General features: G+C 35.4%; 1 protein-coding gene across 1 annotated transcript in view; it reads left to right on the plus strand.

Annotated features, from left to right (window-relative positions):
- Window positions 1–14,935, plus strand: part of FBXL17 (F-box and leucine rich repeat protein 17) — a 310,520-nt gene that overhangs the window by 282,502 nt on the left and 13,083 nt on the right. The window contains exon 8 of the mRNA XM_086629367.1: window positions 9,695–9,837. Coding sequence (XP_086485493.1) covers window positions 9,695–9,837 — 143 coding nt within the window. The remainder of the gene's footprint in view (window positions 1–9,694; window positions 9,838–14,935) is intronic.

Below are 14,935 nucleotides of genomic sequence, written 5' to 3' on the forward strand. Positions count from 1 at the left end.
CAAGTTATGTTTTAGTGTCCTCAGGCAAGTGAAAATAGAGCCAATCTGTTTTTAACAGCTTGGTCCCCAGGGCCTATTTTGTCTTAAGACTGTGGGCTTAAAACCAACGGCTACTACCACTTTCACAATCTATCTCTGAAATAGTTATTTTTTAATATTTTTATGAGAGGTCTACAGTCAGGACAGAACCAAATATACTGCGTGCCTTTCAGTTTCCAGTACTAGTATCTTTTTGCATCCTTGTATTGAAGATTTTGGGGGTTTATTTTGGTTAGCTTTTTGCTGGTGATATGCATTGAATAAAAGATGATGTAGAAATGGCTGAAATGTAACAGAGCCTTTCTTCTGCACTGATAGAGTTTATTTAGAATACAGTTGTATTTAGCATTAATTCATTGTTGTCGATGTTGAAATTTCTTCTTAAGAGTCTGTATAAAATTCAACAAACCATTTTGTATTATTTTGTCTGTAACTTACCCTTGTTCTTACTGTGGACTTCTGTGAAAAGAGCTGTTTATCACTTCTTATGTTAAAAATTATTTTGAAAGATCACTCTTTTGTCCTTTTTCAATTTCATTTCTAGTTTATGGCAGAGTTTTGATTGCATTGTAGTTTTTTAATAATTGCAGATAGTTTTTTAATAACCTTTGTACAAATGTACTATTTTGTGTATTATTTTAGTTTGGCCAAATATGCAAGATAAAAAAGTAAAGCAAGCACTAAGATTAATTCTACTTGGGAAATCATAGCCCTCTAATTGCCATGTGTTTCTAGAGGTCTGAACTGTAGAACAAAAGTTGATTTAGCAGCTTCCCTTTTGTACCAGCTAATAAAATTGGCATTAAGTACAGCAATGTATACAGTACCAACTTAATGGTAACCATATATTACAACCAAACCGTAGCTGGGTAACTATATACCAATTACTTTTATGTCTCTTACAGAAAAAAATATTGACCTGTATTAAATATATTTCATATATATAAAAACAATATAAAGTAAAATACTTTTTCTGCATAAAAGCAGTCTCTGCTATCTTTCCTCTCATAAGCATTAGATCTTTTCAGTTCCTTGGGACTTTTGTTGCCTCCAGGGATTTTCTTTAGGCTTCTTTAGGTAACCAGTACTTTAAATAATGAGATTTTATTTTCAAAAGGGAAACGAGAAATACAATGGTTTAAAATATGTATTATCTCTTTAAAACAAATTTTTAGGCAAAATTACAGTAGTATCAGTAGTTGAGTGGTTTGCCACCATACTTCCAAATAAAGGTCAAAATATTCATCCAGAGAGAAGGAATTTAACCAGATTTTCTAAACTCTTGGAGAAAACAGGTTTGCTCAAGGGATACAGTCTGTCTCCTTTTCATTTCCTTGAGGCATCTTATTAGATTAGTTTCCCAGTGTGGTCATGCCCCCATATCTTTCTGCATTTTATTGCAGTCCCATACTTCATTCTCAAGAAATGTTGCCCATAGCCACATATGCACAAAGGTATAACAATAAAATTATCACAGGAGACCTCAAGTAGCCTGAGGCAGGTGAAGACAATGGAGAAAACAAAATACGCCAAGTACGTTAAAATGCAGGCTTGCCATCCAGAGAGATGATGCAGCATTCCATTGGGAAAATTTTTCAGGCTGGGCAACCTTTTTCCTAAACTTCTTTAGGATTTACAAAAGCTTAAATCTTTACCCATTTACATACTTTTCTGGTTGCTCTGTTCTGTGAACACTTGCTATAAATATTAAAATACCAATAGTGTAAAATATTTAAAAAAAAAAATAACACTGCCCTATCTTGCTTTTGCATCACTGCCGCACCATGGGGAAAATTACTTGCTTCTCAGTTTGCTTATTACATGGATGTATGTTCTGTAAGGGAAACTAGTTAGGGAATTAAGGTTGACATTTGATTATGAGAACAGTGAAGTTCATGGTTACTTCCTCTACTCATGTATTTGCTTTTATTTTAAGGGAACTGCTCATACAGTTTAAACCGGGAGTGTATTTAAGTGCTTGATTATAAATGGCATTGGCTGAGTTCCCTGGTAGAAAGCCAGTTCTTGTACAAATTCTCTCTCTCTTGCTTTGCTATTTCATGGTGGCACTGGAATGTAACTGTTATGTGAGCTCATGATTATAGAAGAAAAAATACATGGCATGCTACCTGCTAGCTGGACTTTCCAAAGCCTGAGCAGAATTAGACTTTTGATTGGGAAACCAGCACAAACTGAAATTTTGGACTTAACATACCCAGGGTAGCCTTTTTTTGGTAGATGAACTACAGTGCTTCATGCATAATTTTTATCACTGTATGATGAACAAGCATTTATTTAGTCATCAAAATACCCTTATAAATCTGAAATAAGAGTAGATTAATTGTATAAAATGTTGCATCATGCAGTGAGTTTTATACAAATGTTTTTCATTTAAGGCAGAAGCAATGTGAATTGCGAGCTGATTCCTCTGCTGGGTGAGCAAAGTAGCGGAGACCTCAAGCAGTGACTTCTTCAACCACTGCCTGTACTTAGAACGGCAAAACATCTTTTGGCACACAGAAATGGGATTAGGTTTATAATCCGGCTCTGCACACAACAAATTAGCTAAATTTCAAGATCTTATGTAATTTGCATGGCAGATAACCATCAGCCTCATCAAGGCAGGGGGTAAACACAAATGCTACCTGTTAGTATTATCTAGGCAAAATTACCAAGCTTCTGCTTAAGGCATCAAGATTTACTCTGAAGAATCAAATTCTGTTGCCCTAATTCAGAAAAGAAAACTGAAGTCATTGAAAAATTTTCTGAAGAGAAGTTTTTATAGGTATGCACTTTTAAGAAGGGCCTTTTCTGTGTATAAGCAATATTTATGTTAACTATTCAATACTTAATCTGTTGCATGCTGAGAGGTCATTATTAACATATAAAAATAAATGTTTTAATTCATAAATATAATAATATCTTAAAATCCGTTGGCAGTATGTTGCCTATATAGGCAACTGTATTTTACAATTGATAAGTGTTTGTGTATAATTGTGAGTGAATCTGTAAATGCTTTTCCACAAATCATTGGAAATTGAGTATCAAACCAATTTTGGTGACTGGTAAAGATTCAATGCATTCAAATGTTTATGATTTGTCTGCATCATTTACATCTTTCTCTTTTGTTTCTAATTCAATAGAATAACGTAAATGAAAGATAGAAAGGACCAAATAAACTGGCTTGTTTGATCTGTCTTGTACAGCATTTTTTCTGGAGCCTCTCCAGACCTTTGTCCACTCATATTTTAAAGAACTCAAGTAGATGAGAGTAATTTCATAACTCCACCAACAGAAGGAGAGTATTTCACAGTCCACTAAACTGAACTCTTACACCATTTTCTTAACATCTAAATATATAGTTTTCTTTGCTAGTTTTCTTTTTGTTACATCTGCTTATTGCAATTTTAAGTCTCATAAACTTCCTCCCAATTTTTTTGTACATTAGACTCTTCAGAAGCTAGTAGATGAATATCAAAGCCACCTTAATAGCTTTTGGCTATATAAGAAATAAAAGATAATGGAAAGTTCCATAAGAAGACTGTTACTTTGTAATATTTGGTTGACTGATTGATTTCTACTCTGTGTAAAACCCTTAGAGAGGTTGGAAATTTTAAATTCCAATTCTTGCACATTTAAATGCTTTTGACATTAATGATAAAAAGAACTTAATAAACAAATGCTAGAATTTTTTTTGCATTAATGCATATTTATGTGTAATGCCCTGGTGTCAGAATGATGTCATTCATAATCAATTTTTAAAAGTGTTTCTATCCAGTCCTCACTGAAGGCTGACCAAATGCCATGCATTTTACACATGCAGTATGTTAGCTGATGATAGGAGGAAAACAGCAATACAGTTAAACCTCACAGAGGTTTATTCTCAGTTAAATTGAAGTAGGATTTATCAATTAAGGAAGTACTCTGTTGTGTAGTAGGTGCATGTCAGTAAAAATATGTTTAATTGGATGTAATTCTGCTTAATACAGCAGATTTCCAAATAATTTTATTTGGTAAAATTATGCAAAACCTGGAGTATTTGTTTCCAGATCTAAAAATACACGAAAATTAAGTTAGGAATGGGCCAAATATTGGTTGTTCATACCAAAGATATGTGTGTTACTTTTTCTATTGCAGTGACCTTATACTTGGGAATGGTCATGACTAAATTATAAATGTTGGAGTACTGAATTTTTTTAACATATTAGTTTAATATCTATATCTTTTATATATATATATATATTTTAAATTAGTATATATACAAAATCAAGGAGGAAAGCCTCAAGATAATACACTGTCAACTATAGTTTCCCAAAACAATCCTGCAAAATAAATAAAGCGGTCTCATCCCTCCCGATTTTGTTAGGTGCATGAGCTCAATACCTGCCTAGATCAGATCCAGAAGTAGGTAACAATCACAACATTCACAGTGCAACCATTGGTTTCAGTTTATGTACAGTTAAATAGAGACTTTTCCTCTCTAAGGCACTCATTTCTGCCTGTAGTAGCAGTTGCATTTAGCTATGTCAGTTTAACTTTATCATTTTAAAACAAAATGAGGTTAGATTATTATTTGCTTTTAATGGTGGTGCACCAAGGATAAAATTTGTCATATTCTTCCAGCTATTCCAGCTGGTCGTCCAAAAGATGCTACCTCTGCCTGCAAACTTGGTCCTGTATACGTCTTTTCACCTTCTCCGCTACAACAAAGTATCATTACAACTGGAAAATATTTTTGCTTAATACAGCTCAAGGCTGTGGGGATGATTTTCCAATTCCAGTCAGAGACATTACACTTTATCTTCTGCTACGTAGGAGCTGTACATCAGTTGATTTCCATTCTACCAACCTAGCGCTGGAAAAAGAAATATGAAATCTTGCTTTTGCCACAATAAATGGGAGTATGAAAAAGGATAGAAAAGAATTGGATGCATTGTTAAATATTCACATACAGAGAGGTTCATATGTCAAAGCCAGCATCATTAAACTGCACAGTGGATTTTTGTGTACCCACCTCTACTTATTTTCAATCTGTCACATTCTTCTGTTCGGTCACTCACCATGTTTTTAAGACCAGTTGTCATTATTATTGAAACACACGATGATTGTGATACGAGTTCCTAAGTCACAGAATCCAAACTTACTTTGTAAGGCTTTTACTATATGTTGCCTTGTTAAATTACTGCGGGGCTTTCTGAGAAGAGCAATCTATTTTGATTATTGTGAGCAAATGCAGAGGAAGAAAAGCTGTTGAGCAATGCAAACATTTTCTTAGCTGAAACTTGTGGCTGAAAGTATTTTACTGGTACAAGCAGAACTGTGTGTACTCGAGACTCTAAAAGAACTCATGGATGAAGCAGCCTAGCTCCTAACTGCAATGTGTCATCCTTCACTTAAACCTGCTTGACTACCACAGGATTGCTTGGCAGAGATATTGCAAAATAAGTTTCAGGGAAATCAGAAAAATATAAACTGGTAAACCTGACGTCTCTACAGGGCAAATTAGTAATAATACAGACTACGATTAGTGAACACATGAATAAATATGACGTATCTGAGAAGAGTTGACACAGCTTTTATTAAGAGAGGTTGTGCTTCAGGATTATATCAGACAGTACTTTGGAGAAATCAACAAGGAATAAGGAAGATCTAGTTGATACAGTCTGTTGGGATTTACAGAATGCATTTGCAAAGGAACTAAGCAGTCATAAAAGAGGAAGTCCTGGGTCAAGTTTTAGGGCAGGTTCAAAACAAACAAGGGAAGGTGGTTTTAGAAAGAGAAGGTTGCTGAACTGAGGGACTGCTTGCTAGAGGACGTTGTGGAGCCTTAAAAGATTTTGTGGATTACAAGACTGGTGAATTTCCAGAAGTACAGAGGCACCAATCTTGCTTCAGAAAGTTCCTGACCACAATTTTTTTCATTTTAGGAAGGTGTTCTGGGAAAGCATTGCCATATTTTCACCTGTTCTCATGGCCTTTCTTTATTTCTCACTGTGGGAGACTAAATAGTGTATATTTTCTCTGACCAGGAGTGTTCTTGTGAGAGTGCAGATGCACACATTGAAATTTTCTGAAATTGAAGTTTTAAAATGGCATACCCTCCATGCATTTGATAGATGGACTGTTGCAATATATGCCTACAGTGTAACATTGTACAATCTTGTCAAAATATTTGGTTTTCCAAAAAGGCATCTGCTAATCTGGGGACAAAGTGTTGCAAAGTAAAAATAAGTATGTTATTTTCTACTAGTATATGACAGAATATTGTAAATCTTCAGCCATCTCTAATACGGCAATTGATTTCTAGTGTCATTTGTAATTAAATTGGAAAAACATTATCAGTTGTTCTTATGTATTAAAGAATACCCAGCTATTTAATACAGCTGAACACAAAAACAAGTATGTGCATATGACATTTTGGGGCTCTATAGGAACAGTTAGAATTGAGACAGTGGTGAGGAACACCGCAAGGGGAAGGCCAGCCAGACAAAAATACTATCTGTTCAGAAGTCCCTAATCTGAAGTATATCGCAGCCATGGTTAGCCTAAAACATACTTGAGGCACAGATTAGACACACAGATTGATTTCATTCAATTATTTGCGTATACATGAATGTGGAACACAGTTGAAGACAACAGATTAACAGTTGTCTGAAAATCAGTCGGGAAGTGCTGAACTGTAAACTGTGTTCACTTAGAAAGACCTGCTCCCCAAATGGCATGGGTGGAATGTTTTGTTTTCCATTCCACTTTTTATGTATCATATTGATATGTAACATTGGGAGGTTTTTTTATTCCATTTTCTATTGTTCTTGTAAGTATTTTTACTTTTAGCAAAAACTGTGGTGGTTGTCTCCTGGTATGAGTAAAGTTGTGTTCTGGCTTTCCTGATAACTGACAGCATATAGTAATGACAATGTAGTCCAAAAATCATACATACATATTTTGATTTATGGAAACTTGCTTATGCTTTCCAAATCCTGGGGATGATCTTTTTCATATTTTTTTTATACTTCAGAGAAGTGACACTAATAACAATTGTCTGGTTAAAGTATAGATGTTCGGAAGACAAGCAGTGAAGGCCAGTTTTGCAAACATGATCTGTTTATTTGATAATTATTTTGTAATTATTTCAGTAACTATTAAGTCCTTTTCCCATTATTTAAAAGGTAAAAATAATTTTCTCTATATAAAAAAAAACATAAAACTTAACTGAGATTTAATTAAGGTCCTACTATAAAAATTAAATGCTTTAGCCTCAAAAATGCCAAAATACAGAGTAACATATCAAACAATGAATTAACATGTTTTAAATTACATTTTATTATAAAATGGTTTTCTGTGAATATTCTGTTATAAAATGGTGTACATGAATAATACAGAGAATCTTCTATTCTTTCAATTTGTTTAATATGTGCATGTGAAGGTAACTGCATGGAATTTTATTATTTAAGCCATCATTTTGCCACATTCAGGGCAGCTTCTTGAACAAATGATGCTCAGGTTATATATTAGTCTTGGGCATTCTGCACACTGTGTAACACCCTTTTTTGGTCTTTCCATAGCACCATTCCCTACCTTCTCTCTAATCTAAGTCTTGTGAGGGAACTCCAAGAAATTATATCTCTAATTTCTTTTAATGCCTTTACTAGGAGAATTCTTTGCCAGTGTGATCTGATGATCTCTTATGTCACTCCCATGAAAGTATTTTCTGTTGATTTTCTTCATCAGTTTTATGTGAAGCATTGAAAATGACAGAATATAAATTGTAACTTTACAAAAACAAGCAAAAATATCCAAATAAAAACAGTATTTGAAATTTTGTTTAACTGTATAGACAATATTCTAGTCTAATGGCAGTCTTTCAGTGTTCTTGCATTACTTCAAGTCTATAACATTTTTTGTGGAGTTAAAATAATCTATAATTGCTACAACTTTTGTTATTGCAAAATATAAGCAGAATGTTTGTGGCTCAATCTAATTTTTATTAAAGTGATATTTTAAAAGGGCTCTGTAAAAAAAGTACAGAGTTTATGTTCTGCTGTACATATATTTACGTATTTGGAAATTAAGACTTGGTTTTTAGGGATGTACTGGGAAGAGAACAGGAAGTTGGTATTGTCCTACAAAAATCAATGAAACTACATAGATGATTCTGTCATAAGTTCATTGTGTCAGTTACAAAATTCAATTATCATTGCCCTTTTTGGTGAACTGCTGCAAGAAAAAAATGATGTACTACTGCACCTTCCACAGCTTCTGAGAAGGTATTTGGCCTCTTTTTGTCTGATTTTGGTTGCAAATCAAGTCCACCTAAATATTTAGAAATTACCAAATTATCCTTACTGCTATCTGCCATCAGTATAGGTCTTTGCAGAACCACAGAAAGGTCGGGTGGGTTCTTTCTCTCTGCTTTTAGATCTCTGTTATACCTTGATTGGCTAAGATTGACATCTGGCAAAGTATGAGCTAGCAGCTCTTCATAAATCCTTTTTTTTTTTTTTTTCTGACAGTAAGTTCTGTAGCATTCACTGGCCCACAGCTGCTGAAATATCATCCCTTTAAAGATATTTGCATTATTTGAACTACATTACTCCTTTATCTTCCTTTTCAGCAATTACGTTATAACTAGAGTTAAAACCTGTAAACATCCCACCCCTTGGCTACTTGCAGATGCCTAACTTCTACACCAGAATACCTGGACTTTTTTCTTGAGCTGAGATTCTAGCTGCTGAAGACTGTTGCTCGTTGCTGTTAATAAATCCCAATTTAACTTGATAGTTTCTAAGCCTGTATTTCCTGAAAAGTGTTCTAGTTCGTGGTGACCAGGGTATTAGTTATTTGCATCCTTTTTGTCATTCCAGACTAGTCATGTCATGACAAAGCCTTCTCAACCTGTTCAGATGCCTCATGGTTTCTCCTACCTACCATTTTTCAGTTCTTTCAGAATTTCCAGATCGTCTTTCCTTTCCTGTTATAAAGGTTCAAGGGGTTTTTCTAATTCCTCATGGCCCTTTAAATTTTTTTTATTTTTTGTTGGAAAAGTATTCATGAAGAAAACATGAAAGTGAGACACATCATTGTTATTACATCATCAGTATGAACAATGGGAAACAAATGCAATTTTAGAATATAGTTATAAAATGTATGACATAAGATACCTGCAGGGGTTTCTAAAATCGTTTGTTTTATTGACATAGAAAACATCCTGTTATTCTCTGTGCTGTCCTTGCAATATTATTTTGCTGGAAAAAAGGTGTTAATAGTAAAAAATCTGTTATTTTCTCTGAAGAGTGAGGTAGAATTGTTTTTATTCTATAGTTATTTCGATTTCAATTGATTGCTCCTTGATCCTTCCAAAAAAAGTAATGAAAATAATTCCTATAGAATATCTCTGCCGACTGGTCTGTTTATCATGATTGATAGATAGAAAAATATACCGGAAGAACTGTTTATCTATGTGTTTGCACATGAGAGTATTCCTAATTTGAAGAAACAGCTATTTCATAGTTTAAAGGGGTGATATACAAGATCTTTTACAAGGTACATGACAATTGCTTCTCAAAATTTAATTTCATCATCATTTAGGGTATACGTAGAACTAAGCTTACAATCTCCACAAGCTATATAGTTCATGTCTTTAATATCTTTACAGCTCTGATAGCCATTGGACGATACAGCGTGACAATAGAGACAGTGGATGTTGGATGGTGCAAAGAAATCACAGACCATGGAGCCACCCAAATTGCACAAAGCAGCAAGTCACTCAGATATTTAGGGTTGATGAGGTGTGATCAGGTAAGGAGCATTTACATGAACTAGTGCCTGCTTCTGAATGTGTGTGAGAGTAAGTGTTTGTGTGTGTATGTGTGAGTGAGGGAGAGAGATGGGAAGATGTATGTTTTTCTGTACAAACAAGTTTGGTATTCACTGCTGTGGTAACCTTCCTAGTGTACTGTGTTCACATATTTAGCTAAAAAAAGTATCTAGAGAACTAAAAAGAGCATTATAAATTTTTGCTGACATGGATTTTCAAAATACACCCACAGGCTACACCCACAGCATGAGGTGCTCACAAAAGTTTTATGTAAAATCTGCCCTCTGAGGGTTTTGATTATTTTTGACTAAAAGTGATTGGTATGTCATGTCATTACTATGATGGACTACTTTGGTTTTTAAAAAGAAATAAAAAAAGAAACAGTAGAATAATAAAAATACTTCAGTGTTACTTCCAGTGTGATTTTCTGTACGTCTGTATTCTTCCTCATCTGTAATGGTTTTGAAAGCACAAGGGCAAGGATTTGGATAAAACCATAATGCTAAAAAAAACCCAAAAAAATAAAAACAAACTACAACCTTGATTTCTTATTATATAGCTTTCCTACTTGGAATATACTAAGAATGCCTATAAGTTTTAGCACTTTATCATTAGAAGAGAGGACAAGTTTGTCCAGCTCCACCTTACCCTGTGTATCTTCTTCAGGAATCATGTCTCTGTTCAGAGAAGAGCAATCAAGAGGCCTGGGAACACAGCAGAAATAGCTAAATGTCATTGGAGGTTTAGAGTCTCTGGTCTCAAATTCTCAAGTATACCTCAGGGATTGTTTCTTTTCCAGACATCAAGAATGAAATGTCCAGCTTGTGATGCCCATCATAAGCATATATTTCAGGCTTATGAATTTCTGACTGGACACAGCCTGTGGAAACGCAGGTTTTTAGTTGAAGCAACTTCATGCTCAAAACCATTACCTTACATCCCTTGCAGTACTTTGTAGAAGATGGTTACAAAACCCAGTATTTCAACTGGTAAGGAATAATAAGTTCCAGGTCACTTGTAAAGTTAGAAATAGCATTTTGCAAACCCAGCCTCACACAGTTTCCAGTTTGAGGGGAGATTGAGCACTTTGGAAGAATTGTTCTGTCTATTAAAGCTGACTCCACTTAATCTCCAAAACATTAGCGTTTTATAAAAGCCAATAGACGAAAAGAGCGTGTGAGTCTCTGACGGATTGTGCTAAGATTATGTGCTTAGAGATTGTTCAAAGGGTTACTTGACCTTGGGAATTAGATCTGACCCTGAATCACCTGATCAATTTTACACATATATTTATTTGGTGGATTTAGTTAATGTTGAACAATCAACAAGGATCTAATAAGTACAATAATTTTATCCTGTCTTCAGCTGCTATAGAAAATCAATGATCTTGATGCTGAAAACAAGTTTTACTACCTCATCTGTTAAACTATATATACTACAGTCTCTACTCCTCTGATTGCTGGTTAATGCTTTCTTAGTTCTGTACAAAGGACTATACATCAGCTTTTGTGTTATGAAAGTCAACTGCTGAAAGGAAAAAAGAAATATTTTTTGAGGAAGCCTCAAGGAAGATGGAAAAGCAGTGTTGACTGCATGCCTGCAAGTGTATGTGTGTGTGTGTGTTTGTGTGCATGCATGTATACTAGTATTCAAAGTGTGACAGCTAAAACTTGTTAAGAAATGATTAAATGCTGTTACAGCAAACACTGTAGTAGTAGGACTACCACTGGGAATTATTTTCTTGCTTGCAAAGCCTTGATGGGAAAAATAGCTCCACAGACAGAATGAAGTAAGTATCCTTGACTTAAGAGTTTTGGCAGCTAGAAGATGCCAGCTCACTTTTTCCACTGCAAATGAACAGAGAAATTACTGAACAACATCATGCCTTCAACTGTCTCTCTCCAATATCATGCAGAACTAATTTTTTCCAGTGGCTGCTCTATTAAATTAAAAATGTCAGTGTCCAGCACATCATTAAAGAGAACTCTTGGGTGGTGCAGAAGGGTTTATTTACATGCCCTGTTGACTGAAATGCTTGTCTTTGGACAATTGTCAGCTTGCAGTGAAGAGAGGGTTAGAAGATTTGCCCCTTCTAACCGGCTTTCCTTTTCTAAGGTACTGACTGTTATCCAAATACCAGGTAGCTTTTATGCCTTTCTAGGAATTCCTAGGCATTGGACGGGAAGTACTTAAACACAGTTACATGAGGAACATATGTAAGTAGACTTCAAATGGTTACCACTAAATACTCTTTATGACCCAGGCTCTTTGGAATTTCTTTGATATGCAGTTGACATAAATTAGAGGTGTCAAAGGTCCTTCCATGAAAGATCAGAGAGGCTGCAAGCCTGGGTAAAGGCAGGCTCTGTTTTATGCCATTGATTATCTTGAGTGCCTCCAGGCAATGTGTTTCAGTAGATGCAGAGTATTATTGATCCACACCATGAAAATAATCAAATTATTCATTTCTCATCAAACTGCTGTTGCCGTGACCTTTCTTTTTATCATGTTTTACTACCATCTAACATGCACACCACAGGAGCAGTATGGTCTTTGCCTTAAAATAAATGTCATTGTGTTGAGAATTCTCATAAAAAATGCTGACTTCACCATGAGATCATTGTAATGAGGGCATATATTTAAATTGGACATTTTCTAACAAGCATTTTAACACTATTTTTTCAACATTGAGGTGTTGCTAAATATTAGTGTAATCACTATTTACAAATCAAATACAGGAAAAAGTCAAAGAATATTAAATTTTGAAAGTCTTTCAGAACTGTGCGTAGTAGAACTTTGGTTTAGAAAACATGTTTATGCTTAGATGCACAAAATCAAAGTATTCTTTTCAATGTAATAATATTGGAGGCAAGGTTACTGAGCAAATGCCTTCTCTGTTTTTTGCTGATTTTCCCTAGCACCTCCATGATTTAGGCGAATTTGTCTTTCCCTTCACTACACCACAGTGGTGCCTGAGGCCTGGAGAGAGCTCTGAACAAACTGGTGCTACTGGAAAGGTGCAGGGCAGTGTGGACACACGGGCAGAAGTCCTGACAGCAGCTTAACTGCCAAAGTACAGCACCTTCTCCAGGAAAATTAGCACTCAGGAAGGCTCATGAGATACTGTCATATAGATGTGGTAGTATAACTTACTGTTTCCATTTCTGTGAGTGGCTCAGGAAATGCCAGCTTGATCTCTACAGGATCCTGTATTGCACAGCGTAGGCACAGTGAGACTAATACCATTAGTTTTCTGTATCAGGTAGGCTTCTGAGATTCTGTGATCCAGACCTCCAAAAGTATTTAGGCGTTCAGAAAGTAGACCCTAAATATCTTTAAGAAGCTGTATTTTGGATAGTGAAGTTCCCCAGTTGCCTGCATACAAACATCCTTGGAAGCAACTAGGACCCTTCTCCCTTCTGCTCTCTCACAGTACAGGTTATCAGTTGTGTGCAAATATGTATTTATGTGCATATGTGCATGTGGGTCTGTACAAGCATCAGACAGCACTTGGGACTGCACAAGTCATGCAATCCGTAAGAAGGAAATGTTGGCATTCTGAGCCTCTGTTTCTTTTGAAAACAGTAAGAGATAAAATCAGCAGTTATTTAAAGCCTAAGCAGGACATTTTTGAGTTTTGTAATTGGAAAGGCATAAAAGAGGTGGTATTTCTGTTTTGCATTCTGATGTTACGGCCTACATCCATGCTGTGCCCCACTCCCGGGGCAGTGAGCCAGGCTTCATTCCCTTGTGTCACCTCTTCCATGAACGCCCAGCTTCTCTGCACAGGGGAGTGCTGCGCTGCACTGGGCTCCAGCCCAAGGTTGTGTTTTGGTAATTGACATGGGTGTGTGGGAACACGTAGCTGGTTTGTGTACTGCCAGGGTACAATGAATCTCTGATTTGATGCCTCAGTAAATAATAAGTGAAGGCACAGTGTTATCTCCAGAACCAAGGGTTATATTCAATTTACCTCAGTTCAGTCTCCCCACAGCAGAAAGAGAACATGACTGTCTGTTCTTCGAACCAAATTTTAATTGTAGCTCTGCGGTTTTTTTATCACAGCTTAGGAAAGTATATATTTTAAAGTGTAATTTATCCAATACTTTAAATACTTTCAGAGACGTGTGGGCAGCTACTGGATACTTTCTTTTCTCCCACAAACACTAACATCAGGATTCCTAAGAGCCGAACCTGCGTCCTAAAGGCATAAAACGATTCCTACATCAGATTCACAGATTCAAATCCATGCGTTTCAACTTCTTTTTCTGAACACAAATCTGTACATTCCTACCCCTAAACTGATCTAGATCATACTCAGTTATTATAGTTACTTAATTATTTCTAAATATTATTTCACATTTCTGAAATAAAGCAGTGAAAGACAGCGATGTTCTCTATGGTATTTATTGCTAGAACTCGTTTTAAAGATGTCTTCATAGAATTTCTTTATTGTACTTTCACAACAACTCAAATGGCTTTAAATAATGGCAGTCTGAAATCTTTACCTTTGTGGAAAATGGCTGGGTATTATCTAGGAAATAGTGGCTAAAAACTTGATCTGTTTTTCTGGCTGATAGCTTGGCTGGTTGAACAATGTGTCAGAATAATCTTCCTGTGGAGTTTGCAACTTTTCTCACACAGATTTTCATATTTCAAGATCTTTTTCTTATAACTGTGGTGCTATTTGCAATGGTTATCAGCAGTGCTACCACGTAAATGCAGGAGACATTTCTTGCGAAAATGTGCAGAAAAATGACACTGAAAAACAGAGGCCACAAAATTCAACATTCATAGCTATATGTGAATAAAATCAAGTGAATCTGATAAAGTTGGCTGGAATGGATACACGGCTTCAGTTACTTAATCGTTATGGCCTTTATTCCTTGCTTTTTCCTTTTTTTTCTTTTTCTTTTTTTTTTTTCCTTTTTTTTTTTCGAGAAACTCAGGTTGCTTGTCATGAAAATACTTCTGAAAGCCTGTAGCTTATTCCACATTACTTTTGTAGATGAATTGTAGCATATATTTCCTATTATAGTTTTACAGAGATGTCAGAGCACAGACATTGATGGTCAGTAG

Source organism: Tauraco erythrolophus, chromosome Z, assembly GCF_009769465.1.
Source record: "Tauraco erythrolophus isolate bTauEry1 chromosome Z, bTauEry1.pri, whole genome shotgun sequence".
Taxonomy (NCBI): domain Eukaryota; kingdom Metazoa; phylum Chordata; class Aves; order Musophagiformes; family Musophagidae; genus Tauraco; species Tauraco erythrolophus.